This window comes from Ruditapes philippinarum, unplaced genomic scaffold, assembly GCF_026571515.1.
Source record: "Ruditapes philippinarum isolate M1 unplaced genomic scaffold, ASM2657151v2 ctg533_1_1_1_1, whole genome shotgun sequence".
Classification (NCBI taxonomy): Eukaryota; Metazoa; Mollusca; class Bivalvia; order Venerida; family Veneridae; genus Ruditapes; species Ruditapes philippinarum.
The window spans coordinates 42,618-58,386 of record NW_026858050.1 but is presented as its reverse complement, the minus strand read 5'-3'; the positions used below and the strand labels follow the sequence as shown (position 1 = coordinate 58,386).

General features: G+C 32.5%; 1 protein-coding gene across 1 annotated transcript; it reads right to left on the bottom strand.

Annotated features, from left to right (window-relative positions):
* Window positions 1-538: 538 nt before the first annotated feature.
* LOC132751935 (protein disulfide-isomerase-like) lies at window positions 539-14,550 on the bottom strand. Its single transcript, XM_060742154.1, has 11 exons — window positions 14,320-14,550; window positions 10,753-10,950; window positions 10,401-10,534; window positions 8,756-8,893; window positions 7,855-7,959; window positions 7,003-7,125; window positions 6,355-6,555; window positions 5,744-5,864; window positions 5,188-5,366; window positions 4,390-4,479; window positions 539-3,474 (listed from the first exon to the last, which is right to left on the bottom strand). Exons 1-11 carry the CDS (start codon window positions 14,462-14,464, stop codon window positions 3,388-3,390), a joined length of 1,521 nt encoding a protein of 506 aa, XP_060598137.1. The 5' UTR covers window positions 14,465-14,550; the 3' UTR covers window positions 539-3,387.
* Window positions 14,551-15,769: the final 1,219 nt, after the last annotated feature.

Below are 15,769 nucleotides of genomic sequence, written 5' to 3'. Positions count from 1 at the left end.
GCACCTACTCAATGAGATCTATCTACCTACAAAGTTTCATGTTGGTACCTCTTATAGTTTTAGAGTAATGTTCCGGACAAAGTTCAAAGTGTAAAATAAAAAAAGGGGGATAATTCTGAAATTAGGCAAGGCAGGGTTACGGTTCTTATGCACTGCACAAATACTCAATGAGATCTATCTACCTACAAAATTTCATGTTGATACCTCTTGTTGTTTCAAAGTTATGTCCCGGACAAGAAAAGCGGACAGACGGACGGAAATTCCTACGAATGGTCATTTATTGGGTACTTCTTTTGTTTAAAAGTACCCAATAAGAGAACAAAAGTACCCAACAATACTGACGGAATGAAAAGAATTACCCAACATGTGTCCTCTCGTGTGTTCAAGGTACCCAACAAGTGTCCCCTCATTCGCCCGGACGGACAAGGCGGCGACTATATGCTCCCCGAAATTTTTCTGGGAGCATAAAAAGAAATATTCAGTGTAGTTTTCAATTCCACCACATGGTTGGATACAATTCATAACAAAAGCATCTTAATTGTTTTATTCATCTTTTATTTGTTTCAGAATGAAACTCTGGACATTTTATTTAAATAAATATTATTCAAATTCCCTAATAACATATTCTATCAATCAGTGGTGTTAGTAGCCCCATCCTTGGTCCACAATGCTTCAATACTAAATACAGCACTTTTCTTGCACACCATCACTTCTATCACGGAGAACCAAGTCTCCAAAAACTCTACAATCCGAACTAGAAATACTGTTCTTTTCTCTTTCCATGAATTTGTTTTTTTTCCTGCTTTCTGAGAAATCGGAAAAAAACAACATCTCCTGGCCTGTTCATACCTCAGTGATAAAAATATTGAGTAGTTTTTTTAAATGTTATTTTCACACACCACTGCTAGCCTACCTACATTTGTTATATTCACAATCAACTGTAAAAAACACATTCTATTATCATATTACACGTCAGTTCAAATGTCAGTTTCATCACTCACAGTTATGTTTCTAATGACTTAATGAGCAAAAATACTTAAAATAAAAAGATGACCGAAAAAAGAAAAATACTTTCACTTAAAATTTCTCTGTGTAAAATTACTCAGATCAAAAAATAACGTCCAGCAATTCCTGCATGGAATGCGTACATATACAAAAAAAAAAACCTTTTACACATTTGTTGTACAATGTATACATGTGATTTTACTCATACATTCTCTGTAAAATATGATATTCATTACATATAATATTTCAAGTAGTAGTAGTAGTCACCTGTGAATGATTTTGGTTTACAGAATTTCCATACACATGACGGTAGCACCAGCAAAAACATGAATTAACAAATTACAAGTTTTAATATCCACAGCGTTAAGTATTCCCTATTGTCACAACAATTCTGGTTGAAATATATATAACATAATTGTTTCACAAAAAAAACAGAGTAAAATTTGAAAATGTGCAAATGAAAATACCACATAACAGTGGTTTAAAATCATGAAAACAAGGAAAAAAATAACCAATAAAAAAATAAAGAAAATATCAAACCTGTAATAATAACCACAAATCTGTGGTTCCGATTTAACATATTTACAATTGATAATTTATTTCCTTCTTCAAAATGGAAGCCATAAAGTAGCACTACTCTGATATTAAAAATACTAAAATCAGTAACTAATAGCTTCAAATAGCATCAGTTAACTTCTTAATTGATACATATAAAAAATGTGTATACATGGTTCATAATCTTATATAATATTCTTCTATATAAATGTTAACTCAATAATTAGTAAACACTTCAAATTTATCTACATGAATATGTTATAAAATTTGTACAGAAATATGAAGTAATCTTTATATATTGCCCAAAATTTTCGTGTCTGAATACTGGTTTAATTAAATTAATTTAATAAAAAAAAGAAAAAAAGAAAATAAACAGAGAAAAAAAAACATATCTGGCACAAGTATATATGTAATTTGATATTAATGTGTATAAGTGTTAAATATCCTTATCTAACAATATTTATAAATATACAAACAAAAAATATCAAAGACAAAAAAATACATGTGTATTGCACCATACTTAACATTTATCAACAATTACCAAAAACAAGTAATTACCTAAAAATGACTAACATTTCTTCAATAACAGTTGATAACTAGTAAGAATGATTTAAATAAAAACCCCAGTCCCAAAGAACACAAGACAAATCAAGCTGTATAAACATATAATGAAGAAATAATACAAGACAAGTAAACACCTTTCACACAATTTGAAAATGCCTAGATTCACAGTCATTCAGTACATACAAGTTTACCAACAATTTACTGGTTATATTGAATGTAAATTGCTATGTAAACTGTTTATACTACTTTACACATGGACAAAACATTATGTGGCTTATTTGTAGAAGAAGAAAACATTATTATAATTAAATACAAAATAAAATCCTCAGTATATTGTATAAAATATTGACAAATTTTTTTAAGTCAACATTTAAGATTTTTATGTAATCTACTGTAATTGGAAACAAAAACTTATAAAAAAAATTTCAAATTCTAATCTCTTAATTAATTAATTGATAAATAAATAAATCGACTGATCAGCCACTTAAGAAAGGAATTCTCAAGCCCTGTCACAGACTATATGACTCATTCATACGCACATATATAATACAAACAGTCTAGTTTATGGCAGTCATTCTATTAAATCTAAAACACAAAAAAACTAAATGCTTCTCTATGACAACATTGATCCACTGTGCTAGCCCTAAAAATGACAACCAGCATTTTCAGGGAATATCATCTAAAACTCTAATTTGTTTTGTACAACAGGTCTATTTTTTTTGGCAATTTCAATTTGATTATTGCAGTAACCAGTAAAACAAAAATCAATAACATTCTAAAATAATTGTATCAATAATAATTAATGAATTCAAAACAATTAAGCTAAAAAATGGCAAGTTGAAAGAGACAGTATTATGCAAAGATGATCTTTGGAAGAACTTTCATTATACCAATTCATAATTTGTAAGTTGTTACAAGTATCTTTCAATCCATAACAATTTGGTGTCAAAAAGATGAAAGAATGCAAGTCAAATTTTAACAAAATCTGATCCTGCTTTATATATTAAAAAAATCTCTACCAAGTACGTTTCTACAATGATATTTCTAACCATCTATAACGTATTAACTGCCAGTTTATCAAGACCTTAAGAGTAGGTAGAAAGACCGTTACAGTGTGGCATCTATGTTATCTATAGCACATCAAAACAAGAGCAAGATAACTCTTACACAGAAATTACATACAAGAGTTATCCCACTTTTGTACTAAGATGTATTAATGTGGACAATGAGTAGGTGATACGTGAGAATAATGATATGTGATGTTTACAGTTCGTCGTGTTTATCACCCTCTTCTTCTTCTTCCTCTTCTTCTTCATCACCCTCCTCCTCCTCGTCCCCATAATCTTCTCCCTGAAAACACCACAAGAACATTGGACATTTAGTAACATAACAAAATAAAGACAGCCATTTTAACATTTTACTGTAGGCAGCACATTAGAGCTTTCCAGTAAACACCTGTTATTACAGAATATGGAAAGGTCTCCTCTAAGTTTCAGTAGACAATGACTTACGGCAGAAACTGTCGCCATATTGAACCTATATAATGCTGTAATCTAAATTGATCAATCTTCGTCAGGCAGTCAGCCTAAATACTTATATATGGATAGTTCCATAAATTTAAAGCTGGAAAAGGTTTTTTGAAGAAATTCATCACAATAAAATATGATACTGAAACTATATATATCAGACATGAAACAGTCAGATACCAAAAACTGCTGTGCCCTCTACATCATTAAAGCCTTATATTTTTATCAGAACTAAAACACTGAAATTTAAAGTAACATTATGCCCATCCCAGGGTATATAGTGACTGATCAGGCGAATATCAAAATAAGTTTTCATTTTGCCATAATTTCTTTTAATTTAATTATTTACTTCCCACAAACAATAAATAATTCACAGATCTAAATAAAATTTCTGTAAATATCTATTAGAATTTACCTCTAACGCTCAATTTATAAAAATGAGTGGGGCAGTCTTTTTATATTTTAGGCAGATTTATAATTTCATCCTGAACGTTTATATATAATATATACTGTTGGTCAACCGCCATTTTAACCGTCAATCTTTTGAAATATAAAGTCAATTCAGCTCAACTTGACTATGAAAATATGAACATAATGTCACTTTAAAACTTGCATTTAGTTCTGACAAGATTTTGGTCCTTTATCCTCCCATTATTTGTTCCTGCATAATTGTGGAATACTTTTTCAACATTTAGTGTTTTAACATATTATACATTATAGTAAATATCCGTGTACTGACCTCGGCTTGACCTGCTACAGTTGGATCACATCCGGAATCAACAAACTTCTGGAATCCTTCTAGAGTTCTCTCCCCATTGTAATCTACTGCCTGAAATATACATCAAACAAACAAAAATATAACAATTCTGTTTGATAATAAACTCTTATACATGACATTCACAAAATATGTTTTAGAAGTTTGTTTGCTTGTTTGTCTGTTTGTTGCATTTTACGCCTTTTCCAAACAAAATTTCAGTCATATAGGTGGGTAGTTTCCTAACCATGGTTCCTGGAGAGTTACACCAGTACTAGACTACCTTCCTCCGTGCTACGTTTTAGAAGTATCCCCAATACATTCACATTGACTAAATTATATTCACCTCCCCCCCCGCCCTTCCCCCTTCAAGAAAATTGCAGATAAGGTCTAGAGACATGTCAAGCATTACCTTAGAGCATTACTGTATAATCAATGACCACAAACAGGATTGCTTTCTCAAATACAACACTTTTAATATCTATAATGCTCCTTGATACACTACTATTACTACTAACATGAATTTTAAAGAAGAATACATGACATAAGTTAAGACATAATTCAATAAATTAAGACATACTTCAATAAATTAAGACATACTTCAATAAATTAAGATTAAGACATACTTCAATAAATTAAGACATACTTCATACAAACATGCCAAACTGCCCTAGATCAACTTCCTATCAATAAACAGCTTCAATATCAGCTTCTATCAATAAACCATTTGACTAAATTGATCACGGTTATTTTTTTCTACAAATATTTCAAGTATCAACGTACCTTATCAGCATTGCTGGGGAAACATTTAATGGTTGGGAAGCTCTGTACTTTAACATCATCTACTTCATTAGCTGTGGAATCCATCTTGGCAATAACAACATTATCATTTCCCTCGTATTTCTCTCCAAGTTGATCCCAGATAGGGGCCAACTGTTTACAATGTCCACACCATGGTGCATCTGTAACAAAATTTACATGTTTTCATATATGGATAATATTAACTTGGCTTATTTTTTAACACAGACTTTTTAAAGTTTTTTTAAAAAAAAAAAAAAAATTGCTTTACTATGGAATTTGTGAAATGATTTTGATAAAATCTGGAATCAATCAAACCAACTTATTCAAGTATTTAATTCATGAAATGATTATCACACTAAGGTAACATAAGACCATGACTTATCATTGACATGTTTGCATTTATAAGTAAAATGACAAAATTAAGCAAATAATGTTCATGAACAACAAATCACACACAAATATCCTCATCTACCAACAAAAATAACATGTAAATCTTTGGTTTCAAATTCTTAAGTCTAAGGAATTAATTCACACTTACAAAATTCAACAAGAACAAGTTTGTCTTTATTATTGGCAACTTCAACAAAGTTTTTGCCGACCAAAACTTTAACTGGTTTAGCATCCCAGTCAGCTGGTACATCTTCTGACATCAAATGAGCCTGAAAACATTCAAATGAATGCTTACTTACTATAATATAATCATAAGAACATAATATACCTTATCTGGAAAGTCTGGCCATATAATACTGTGAAATCATTATTATTCGTGGGGCACAAATTTTCGTGGTTTTCGTGGATAGGTACAATCTAATACATATTGAGCTAACTGGGCCAACTTACAAAGTTCTAAAAATATTAAGAATTTCCTATCATTTGATTACCAGAATACAAATGAGCTGCGCCATGACAAAACCAACATAGTGTGTTTTCGACCAGCATAGATCCAACCAGCCTGCGCGTCCGCCTAGTCTGATCAAGATCCATGCTGTTGGCTTACAAACCCTTTAACAATTACAGAAACTGACAGCGAACAGCAGGGCTCCTGATCGGACTGCGCGGATGCTCAGGCTGGTTGGATCTATGCTGGTCACAAAAGCACTATGTTGTTTTTGTCATGGCACAGCTCAAATATTAACAAAAGTAACCTACCTTGATTTTACCGTCAAGTACACCATTAACAAAGGTTTTTATAGCATCAGCAGATAAGTCATTAGTTTCTGGCTTGAATTTTGTCATATCTTCTTCGAGTTTGATCAAACGAACAGCTGGGGTTTCTTCCTTCTTTAGACCAAAAAATTCCAAGATCCTTTCATTGTCAGCATCACCAGTGTTGATGTAGATGAACAATACCTGTAAATTATACAAAACATGAAACTCATTTTGTATTTTATTGAACACCAAAGCCATTACAGAAAATAGAATGACAATTGTAATTCGTCTTTTGCCAGTATTTCATTTAATTCTTTTGAATTCAAGATTTCTTGTCCATATCTTATTCTACAATTTGAAGCATTTTACTTAAATTATTCAATACAGTAATAAAGATTCCTTATCAACACCTGCTACATTCAATAAATAGCTACCTGTTCACTTAAATCTAGTTCTCTTTGATACATTGTTGTTTTTGTATAGCCATTTAATAGCAAACCTTTGTAACAATTGAATTAGAGAATAATCAGACAGGTAAAGACTGACCAACAAGAGTAACATAATCAATATAGTAAACAAGGATCTTTACACACATACATCAGAGGACAGAAAATGAACTGTTGCTTGACTTTAGACAATGTTTTTTACCTTTCCCTTAAAGTCAGCAGCTGCTTCTTTGTATGATACCATGTCTTTAGAATCTGCTTCAACATCTTTAGTGAACAGTAAAAGATGGGTCTTAACCTCTCCTCCAAAGATCTTCTGGGCACTCTACAATAATAACAAATAACTGCTTTGTAATTATTGATTTAGTTTGTTTGTTTCATTTTACTCCTTTTCCCAACAGTATTTCAGTCATATAGGCGGGTAGTTTCCTAACCATCGTTCCTGGAGAGTAACACCGGTACTAGACTACCTTCCTCTGCGCTAAGCTACCAAAGCATCTCCCGGGGATCGAACCCACGCCAGAGAGGTAACTGGATTAAAAGTCATCAACTCTAACCCCTCGACCACAGAGGCGGTTGATCTATGACAATTGTTTGTTAGTACAGTAAGTGTAACGTTATAAATACTACAAATACATGAAGTAAGATGTCACCATACATTACATGGTGTTAATTCTAAGTTACTTTTAACAAGTCTTGAGGGAAAGGTGGCAGGTCACTTTTATAGGTGGTAATGGCACTGTAAATATTACCCTTGAGCTACATGTACCTGGAACTCAAACTATGAATATCTGACAATTATTTAAAAAACTTTAACATAAACAAATTCCATGATTTAGCTGGAATGAGTTTTCAAGAATAGAAACATAATAAAAAGTTGGGGAGGATACCCTTTCACTTGTACAGGAAAATCTGGCACAATTTTAGCCTAATGTATGGTAATAATATACAACTATAGGTATCTGAAACATACCACTTGATACCAAGTATGATACTGGTCATTTTGTTTTACAAGTATATATAATATGTATGTATGTAAAGGTAAAATATTTACTTCTTGAGTGAATTCAACGACCAATGGCATCTGGTTTCCAGCGATGAAGGTTTTAAGGTTTTCTGCTGTTAGCTCACCTTCGAACTTGTTCTTGCCTTCATCAAACTACAAAATATAAAAACATGCTTAATCTGTATCAAAACATTATTTTATAAGCTTTATTATAGAAATACGAGATAAAACACAAAGTCACAAGTTATAGCTAAGTTAAGTATTTAAACTTACTGGTATTAGTAATTTGAGCTGCGTCATGACAAAACCAACATAGTGGGTTTGCGACCAGCATAAATCCAGACCAGCCTGCCCATCTGAGCAGTCTGATCAGGATCCATGCTGTTCGCTATCAGTTTATCTACTTGTAATAGGGTTTGTAAGCGAACAGCATGGATCATGATCAGACTGCGCGGATGCCAAGGCTGGTCTGGATCCATGCTGGTCGCAAACTCATTATGTTGGTTTTGTCATGATGCGGCTCATTTGATTTTTGTTTGTTTTACATCATCAATGCCTGGATATAAATTAAAACAGCAGAATAACTTATTGTTATCCCTGATAATGATACATCTGTTGTCACTAGTATAACACTGGCCAGCCAATCAGACATGCAGGTAACTAGATTCACAAGTTGCTGTAGTTAGCTAAGTTAATAATACAAGTGATGTAAATTTATGCCATAGAAATTTTATCAAATTTTTTAACTGCACAGTAAGTAGCTGACTATCTAGTATAAAATATCAAACAAATCAAAAGTAAATTAGAATAAATACATTATGATGAAATCAACCTGATACAACTCTTGTTTAGTCTTACAAAGAAAATGACTTGTATGACAAACCATTATGGACAGGTTATTTTCTTCAGCATTTCGTGAAGTATCATTGAACTATTAATATATTTTTACCTTCTTAAAGAGCATAACACCTTCAGATTCCATCTCATGCTCCTTAAACGTATCAGAGTCTGAGGTAATACCGAATGGAATATCATCAATTCCTGAAGCAACATCGGTGAATACCTTGGCACCATCTGAACTGGCATCCTATAATTATATTAAACGTCATTAAGTTTTGTATTAACCATTGGTATGGTGATTGAACATGAGATCCTTTATACAGTCATTCGCACTGTACCTCTGCTCTGGCATGTACAAAAGTTTTAGTTCCTTGCGAAAGTGAAGGCAACTAGTACTGGTAAACTGTCTGACAGCCTGCCCTGGAAGGATGCGGTGGCTGAACTGTGCTCTGGTAAATTCAATGTAGTTTACTGCAGTGATCCAGAGTGACAACTACCAATACCACCACTTCTACCAGTGTACAGCCAGGCCTACCTGCATATTTTATTCTATACAGGTACCAGGCCTACCTGCATATTTTATTCCTACCTGCATATTTTATTCTATACAGCTAGTCAATACTCTACATATCAGATAAAAATCTGTCATAAAAGGTTAACAGTTTTCTAGTAATGTACCAATGGCAAGGTAATTATTTTCTCTACCACTACTATTGTAATCCTTTGCATATACATGTAATTACGGAAATTCTCACTAGACACTAAATCAACTAAAACTGCTGTGGAAGTCAAAAAGGGTAATTTTTTTTTAAACAAAATTGTCACAGTAGCATCAATTATTCTGTAAAATTGCTCTTCACAAATTTATGAAATAACCACTAAAATGCTATTGTTTAACCATTAGCAAGAAAATGACAAGATTATAACACATGTTTATTTATAAACACAGCAATAAAGAAAGTGTGCTTTTTTCCCCTTTGTCCTTTCCATATTTTCAATAAAATCCTACATTTGAAGGAACTTGTTACAAATAAGTAAGAATATTCAATGTCAGAAAAAAATGTAAAACAGTAATTTAACATTCATGGGTAATTAAACACAAGAGCGATCAGTGATCACATGTGTCGCCTCATAATGGCCAATTTCATTTTGGGACAAGTTTTGTGACCGTCCGACAAGACAGACGGACAGTGCACAACTAGACTTGGTACTGATCATTCCTGTAAAGTTTGGATAAAATTGCACCAGTAGTTTATGAGGAGTAGTCCGGACAAGCTTTTGTGTATCTGGAAACACACAGAAAAAAACACCTTTTAATCAAAGGGCCATAACTCGGCCAAAAAACCTGTGCAATATGGGCAAGGACTTGAGCTACAGATCAATCCTGTAAAGTTTCATTGAAATTGCATTAGTGGTTTAAGAGAAGTAGTCCGGACAAACTTTAAAAATACAAATTATTAAAGGGCCATAACTCTTACAAAAATCATTGAACCAGGAAAATGCTGACAATATGCACAACTAGACTTGGTACTGATCATTCCTGTAAAGTTTGGATGAAATTGCACCAGTAGTTTATGAGGAGTAGTCCGGACAAGTATTGTGACGGACAGACAGACTGACGACGGAGCAGTGATCCCTATATGTCGCCACCACTCCGTAGAGACGACACAAAAAATGCAGAATTATTTGATAATTCATGAAATAATGCTAAATTTATAAGAACAAAAGGCTTTCTGTAATGTTATAACAATGACCTTGAAGAATCCCACAACAACAACTTGATTTTTCTCGATCAAATCAGCAGTAGCTTCCTTGTTTTCCAGGGTGGTTGCTGGTGGTCCGGTCTTCTTTTTCAACCAGTTCACAATATCATCAGCAGTTCTTCCAGCTGAAACAAATTTAAAATTACCGTAACAGAAGTTGACATATTTTGGTATCATTGACTTACTTTTATTTTAATTATCTGTTTCACACGATTATTTATTTATTTATAAATCATACAAACTTCTCTGTATTAGTTGTATTACAAAACAAAATTTGTTTATTAAAAGTTGCAATGCAGAAAGGACCAAAAATAACTGATTATTTTATAGATAAATTACTTACCACTGTATTCAATGGCCTTGCCCTTGCGGAAAAATTTAATTGTTGGGTAACCCCTGACCTCATATTTTTGGGCACAAGCAGTTTCTACAGTGGCATCAACCTTGGCTAGTTTGATTTCTGAGCCTTCGCCAGCCAAAGTGGCAGCTGCCTTCTCATATTCTGGGGTAAGAGCCTTACAGTGGCCGCACCATGGGGCATCTACAATGTAAAAATACAGCTAACATTTAGTTCTATGACTCTGGTACAACTCTGGTTTTTTCTTTATCAACAATATAAATCATAAATCTCTCTATAAAAAATATTAAAACCAGATAAAAAAGCAATAAATATAAAATTTATAAGTCTAGGAATAATAAAATATCATCTTTACCATTTCAAGAAATAGTTCTTATTAAAATCCATATGTTACTACACTCAGTGTAAGTGTAAATGACCAAATAAAGTATTAACTTCTGACTTTTTTTGCAGACACAAATGATCTATAAATTTTGCAACATTTTTATGGTCATATAATATCAAGATAAACAATTCCCTTAGTTTATAACCCCACATGCCATGCCCATAAATCAAATATGTGTATACAGTAAAGGACACTCCAACTTTAACAATCATTTGAGCTAAAGCAGGTATAACATTTAAGTATGACGGAGAGACAATTCAGTAAAAACAAAAAAAGGAGACAATTTTATCTAATTATTTATGCAAACAACAGCTTGCTTAAAATTGTCATCATTATCATTTTTTTGGTGTAAATAAATGTCATTATTTTACAATAGGATACTATAAGCGGTATAACTGCTGACATTTTCCCTTGAGCAATAAATGTACAACCCTCCACTCTCTTTGTTACACGTCAGCATACTACAGTATGACATTATTATAACCAGGATGTCACCTTAGTTTTTCATGAAAAACATTGATACTGATCAACACGCTTGCTTATTTGTTAAGAAAATCTATTTAAAGCATACTTGTTTATCTTTAATCAGTTGTACATATTTTTTTTTTAAATCAAAATTACAATAACAAAAACAACAAAAGTTGAGTTGTGCAGCACAGTAACTTTGGAGTTTTAATGAAGGAGTAAAACCATATGATAAATTACACAAATGCTTTTTATTTCTGTTGTTTACATACATATGTTTACAAGAAGGGAGGTTTCCAATAAATTACTCTAGAACATTTCTAATTAGGGACATGTACATGGCAGTACTGTAGCTGTTAATGATAGCAAATATTGCTCTTGAAAGTCGACAAAAAACATGCCTTTACAAGAAAACACTTTGATTACAAATGATTATACTTGATTAAAGTCTTGTGCTCTAAAATAACTGTCTGATTACTTTTTAATTTTGTCTCTATAAATTAAATAGGAAAGGGGGGAAGAAACAATATACTAGGCAAAGCATATCAGATAACAACTTTCAAAATTAATTATTTGTAAACTTTTAATCGAACAAGGCATTAGTCAACTATAAGTAAGAAAGAACCTTCTTTGTATGCCCGCAACAATCTTAACCAGGAAAACATAAATATGTGTTATAAATTTCAAATAAATTTTAACTGCTTTTACCTTTATTTTAATGTTTTTGCTCCAAGTTAATAAGCAAAAACTAAAATGTAATTGATCAATTTAAATAGCCAGAGGAAAACTATGCTGTTAAATGCAGTAACAAAATATGATAAATATAATCATCACTTAAATCAAGTGAATCCAGCTCTAACTGTACTGGCAGCCAGGTAATCAAAGTCACTGAATTAAAATTGATATAATTTTCCAAAATGACAACTTTCCTATAGTCATAGCATAATAATACAGGTCTTCCTAGATGGATAATTTAGGAAATAATACAATTTGCTGAACAATGGAATGAAACAGCAGAATCAATGTAAGAGCAAGACCTATATCAAACTGATCTACTGCTTTAATGAGATCAGTGCACAACCGAGATATTTATTGTTGTTAGATGTCAACTTACCATGTTGACCTCATGCTTGCCTTGTACTAATTACTGGCATGTTTTTCATCAAGTTATTTTGACATGATACATTCAATAATATTGGTTTTAGCTTAGTTTCATCATATAAACAATTTAAAACAAAACACAATATGGAAAACTTTAAACTCAACAAAGTAAAGTATAATCACTCATTAAAACTCCAAATATTTGAAAAACTATAGTGCAACATAATTACTTTGAACAGATATATGTCAAACTAGAACTAATAGCTATAAGACTAATTAAGAAATTCAAATAAAAAGTTTTAAGAAACAAATGTACAAGTCATCTAATGAAAAAGCTATACAATTACTATTACATAGATTAACCTTGAAGGATTATTAAAGTCTTAATTCCAATATGTTGTCAAATAGTGCATTTGATGCACCATCTGATTCCCTCTCTAATTTTTTTTATTCGATTTTTATCAGTCATCTCAATTTTTTATGTAAGACTAAGAGTATTACTCGAGACAATTTATTACAATTGTTGGGGAACTTTCATGAAGTGTGGAATGGTAACAGGGCCCAAAGAAATGAGATTGTGGAGGAGAGAACAATTTAGTTTTTTGAATTACAAAGAAATATCCCTTGCTCTCGACAATAGACATGGAAAAAAATACCAGGATATGTCCAGCAGAAGACTCTCCATTATTCTCAGTGCTTGACAGTTGGAAAAGGGGACTAATTTTGTAAAAATATGCCTGTGATGAGACGCCAACACCAGACACTTTAAATAGTCAAGCTACAAAGAATTTTAAATATCTTTCTAAATGGTAGCAGAATAATTTTTACCAGAAATGGAAAAAAATATCTACTATTTAAGTTTTCAACACGACAGTTTACTCCAAAAATCTGACTGTAAAAAAGCAATGAATGCTTAAGTCTACAATACTGCAAGTATGCTAAATACATACTATAGGCCAAATCTAGGAATTAATTGACAAGTCTTTAAGTTATTTCAACACCCCATTTCTGCCAATCAAGTTGAGAAGGAAAAGCTTTATTCAGTGTGAAGTTAACATAATTCACTGTTTTTTTCAGCATAAATATACCATATTGTATCATGGTTTGTATCAATATACCCCTATCAGCTTATGTTTAATAGTTTTACAACAAACATGGATGTAACTGGAAGTGTTTAAGACACAAAATGATAGAATGAAGGCAACATGTGGCATAAATAGAAACTTATAGTACAAATTAACAAATGTTAACAACATTTAAATTGTTTAATATGTGAACTTCATCACCCAATTAAAAATGACATAGAATGACAGACAAAATTTAACCTTGCAACGTTGCATACTGATGAATATCAACTTAAACCCTACACTACTGCTACAGTCTGGTAAAGACGGATTAATTACAAATTCAAATAATTAAATTCACCAACACCATGCTAAAACAGTTTTACAACGTGTCATTATTTCACAAAGTCATATGAAGCTGACCATTACTGAACCTTGTCTTTATTTCAATCTGTTACATAAATTATATTTACACGAAGTTACGAACACAACTTTCATGCATTGATACATTCCCCACCCACAAAAAATACTACTTACAGAATTCTACAAGGACGTAATCAAACTCCTCTAGAGCATCAGCGATGGTTTTATCTGTCAAGACAAGCACGTTTTTCTCTTCTTTGTACTCTGCAGCATAAATGCCGGCAACTGCAATAAGCAGAAATATCGCTAACACTTTCATTTCTGGAAATTAATTCTGATCTCAATTATGACAGGATCTGTTGTGTTGTGTATTCAACGTGGCAAAGAGGCCGGTAGTTGTTTACGCATGCGCATGAATGCGGAATTCCTCATGTGTTGAAAGATGATTGGTTAAGAAATAAATTATGCGGTTTACTTTGGTGTTCTCCCTCATGATGCGTAAAAGCCAAAACCCATACGTGCACGGGAAAAAAAATTAACTAGAAAGGACTGTAGACTACGTCTTATGATTTAACCGTCATCAAAACATCATACAGTTAACAGAAGTTAAACATAAAATATTCTGTAGACTAATCCACTGTTATTTTGATTTTCTATTCCAATTAAACTTACTGGGCGTAGATCTATAGGGTGTCCAAGTCAAGTGAATGACTTTTTTGAGGTATGCAGTAGCTTCTATCATATTTAGAGTCTATAACAATTTGGAAATTTTCCGGGTCTTTTAACAATAAGAATTGAAATACCCTGATTATAATATTAGTCGCTATTTGTTCAGATTTGGCACAGAGTCCTGCAGTTCCTGGTTCTCTGCCGTAGGGCTTATTTGTTTCCTACACGACCATAGCCATCTTAAAAATAAACCACATATTCAAATACACCAAAGGCTCACGTGACAGTATTATTTGCGGTTTTTTCCACCCAGTTATGTTTTTGTGAAAACGTTTTTTAGTTGCTATATATTTTATGGCATTTAATAAATGCCCTATTTTCATTCAAATACTAGAGTTGTGTTTTCACTTCATCCATACAAGTGTGACCTTTTGTGACTTTCTCTAAATGGACAAAACATAAAAATTAGAATCGGCCTTTTTTCTAGAAGTGGGATAAGACAAAAAGCTCAAGTGTTAAGTGTTAATGTTTATCTTTACCGATTTTTGGTCTATCGTGTTCGATAACAACAACTTTTTTCGTTGGGTTTTACTTCGCACCAACACAGTATGGGTCGACTTTCAAGCTTTACTGAAGAAGGGAGACCTCATGAGCCCTTCCGTGCATTATTTAAGGCACGAGCTGGCACGTACCTGAGTAGAACCACCGACGTTCCGTAAGCCAGCTGGAAAGCTTCCTTATATGAAATCTTGAATCCAAAGTCGGGATTCGAAATAACAGCCGTGAGGGGCAATTGGTTTGCCACAATGAGGACTAAACCCCCTGTCGATGCAGTGAAACATTGTCGTTGTTATTAAGATATAGTATTTTCGATATTGTTTTGTTAATATATGAATGTTTGCTATTGTAGATTTCTATGATTTATCTTTATGTCAAGACTTTCGCCCCTGGCTTT

Excerpts from the sequence above, each read along its gene's own strand:
- LOC132751935 (XM_060742154.1), bottom strand. The coding sequence starts at position 14,464 with ATGAAAGTGTTAGCGATATTTCTGCTTATTGCAGTTGCCGGCATTTAT. Across the intron at positions 7,960-8,755 it reads GTGTTATGCTCTTTAAGAAG|TTTGATGAAGGCAAGAACAA; the intron begins GTAAAAATATAT and ends TATATTTTGTAG. Across the intron at positions 5,865-6,354 it reads TACTTGACGGTAAAATCAAG|GCTCATTTGATGTCAGAAGA; the intron begins GTAGGTTACTTT and ends GAATGTTTTCAG.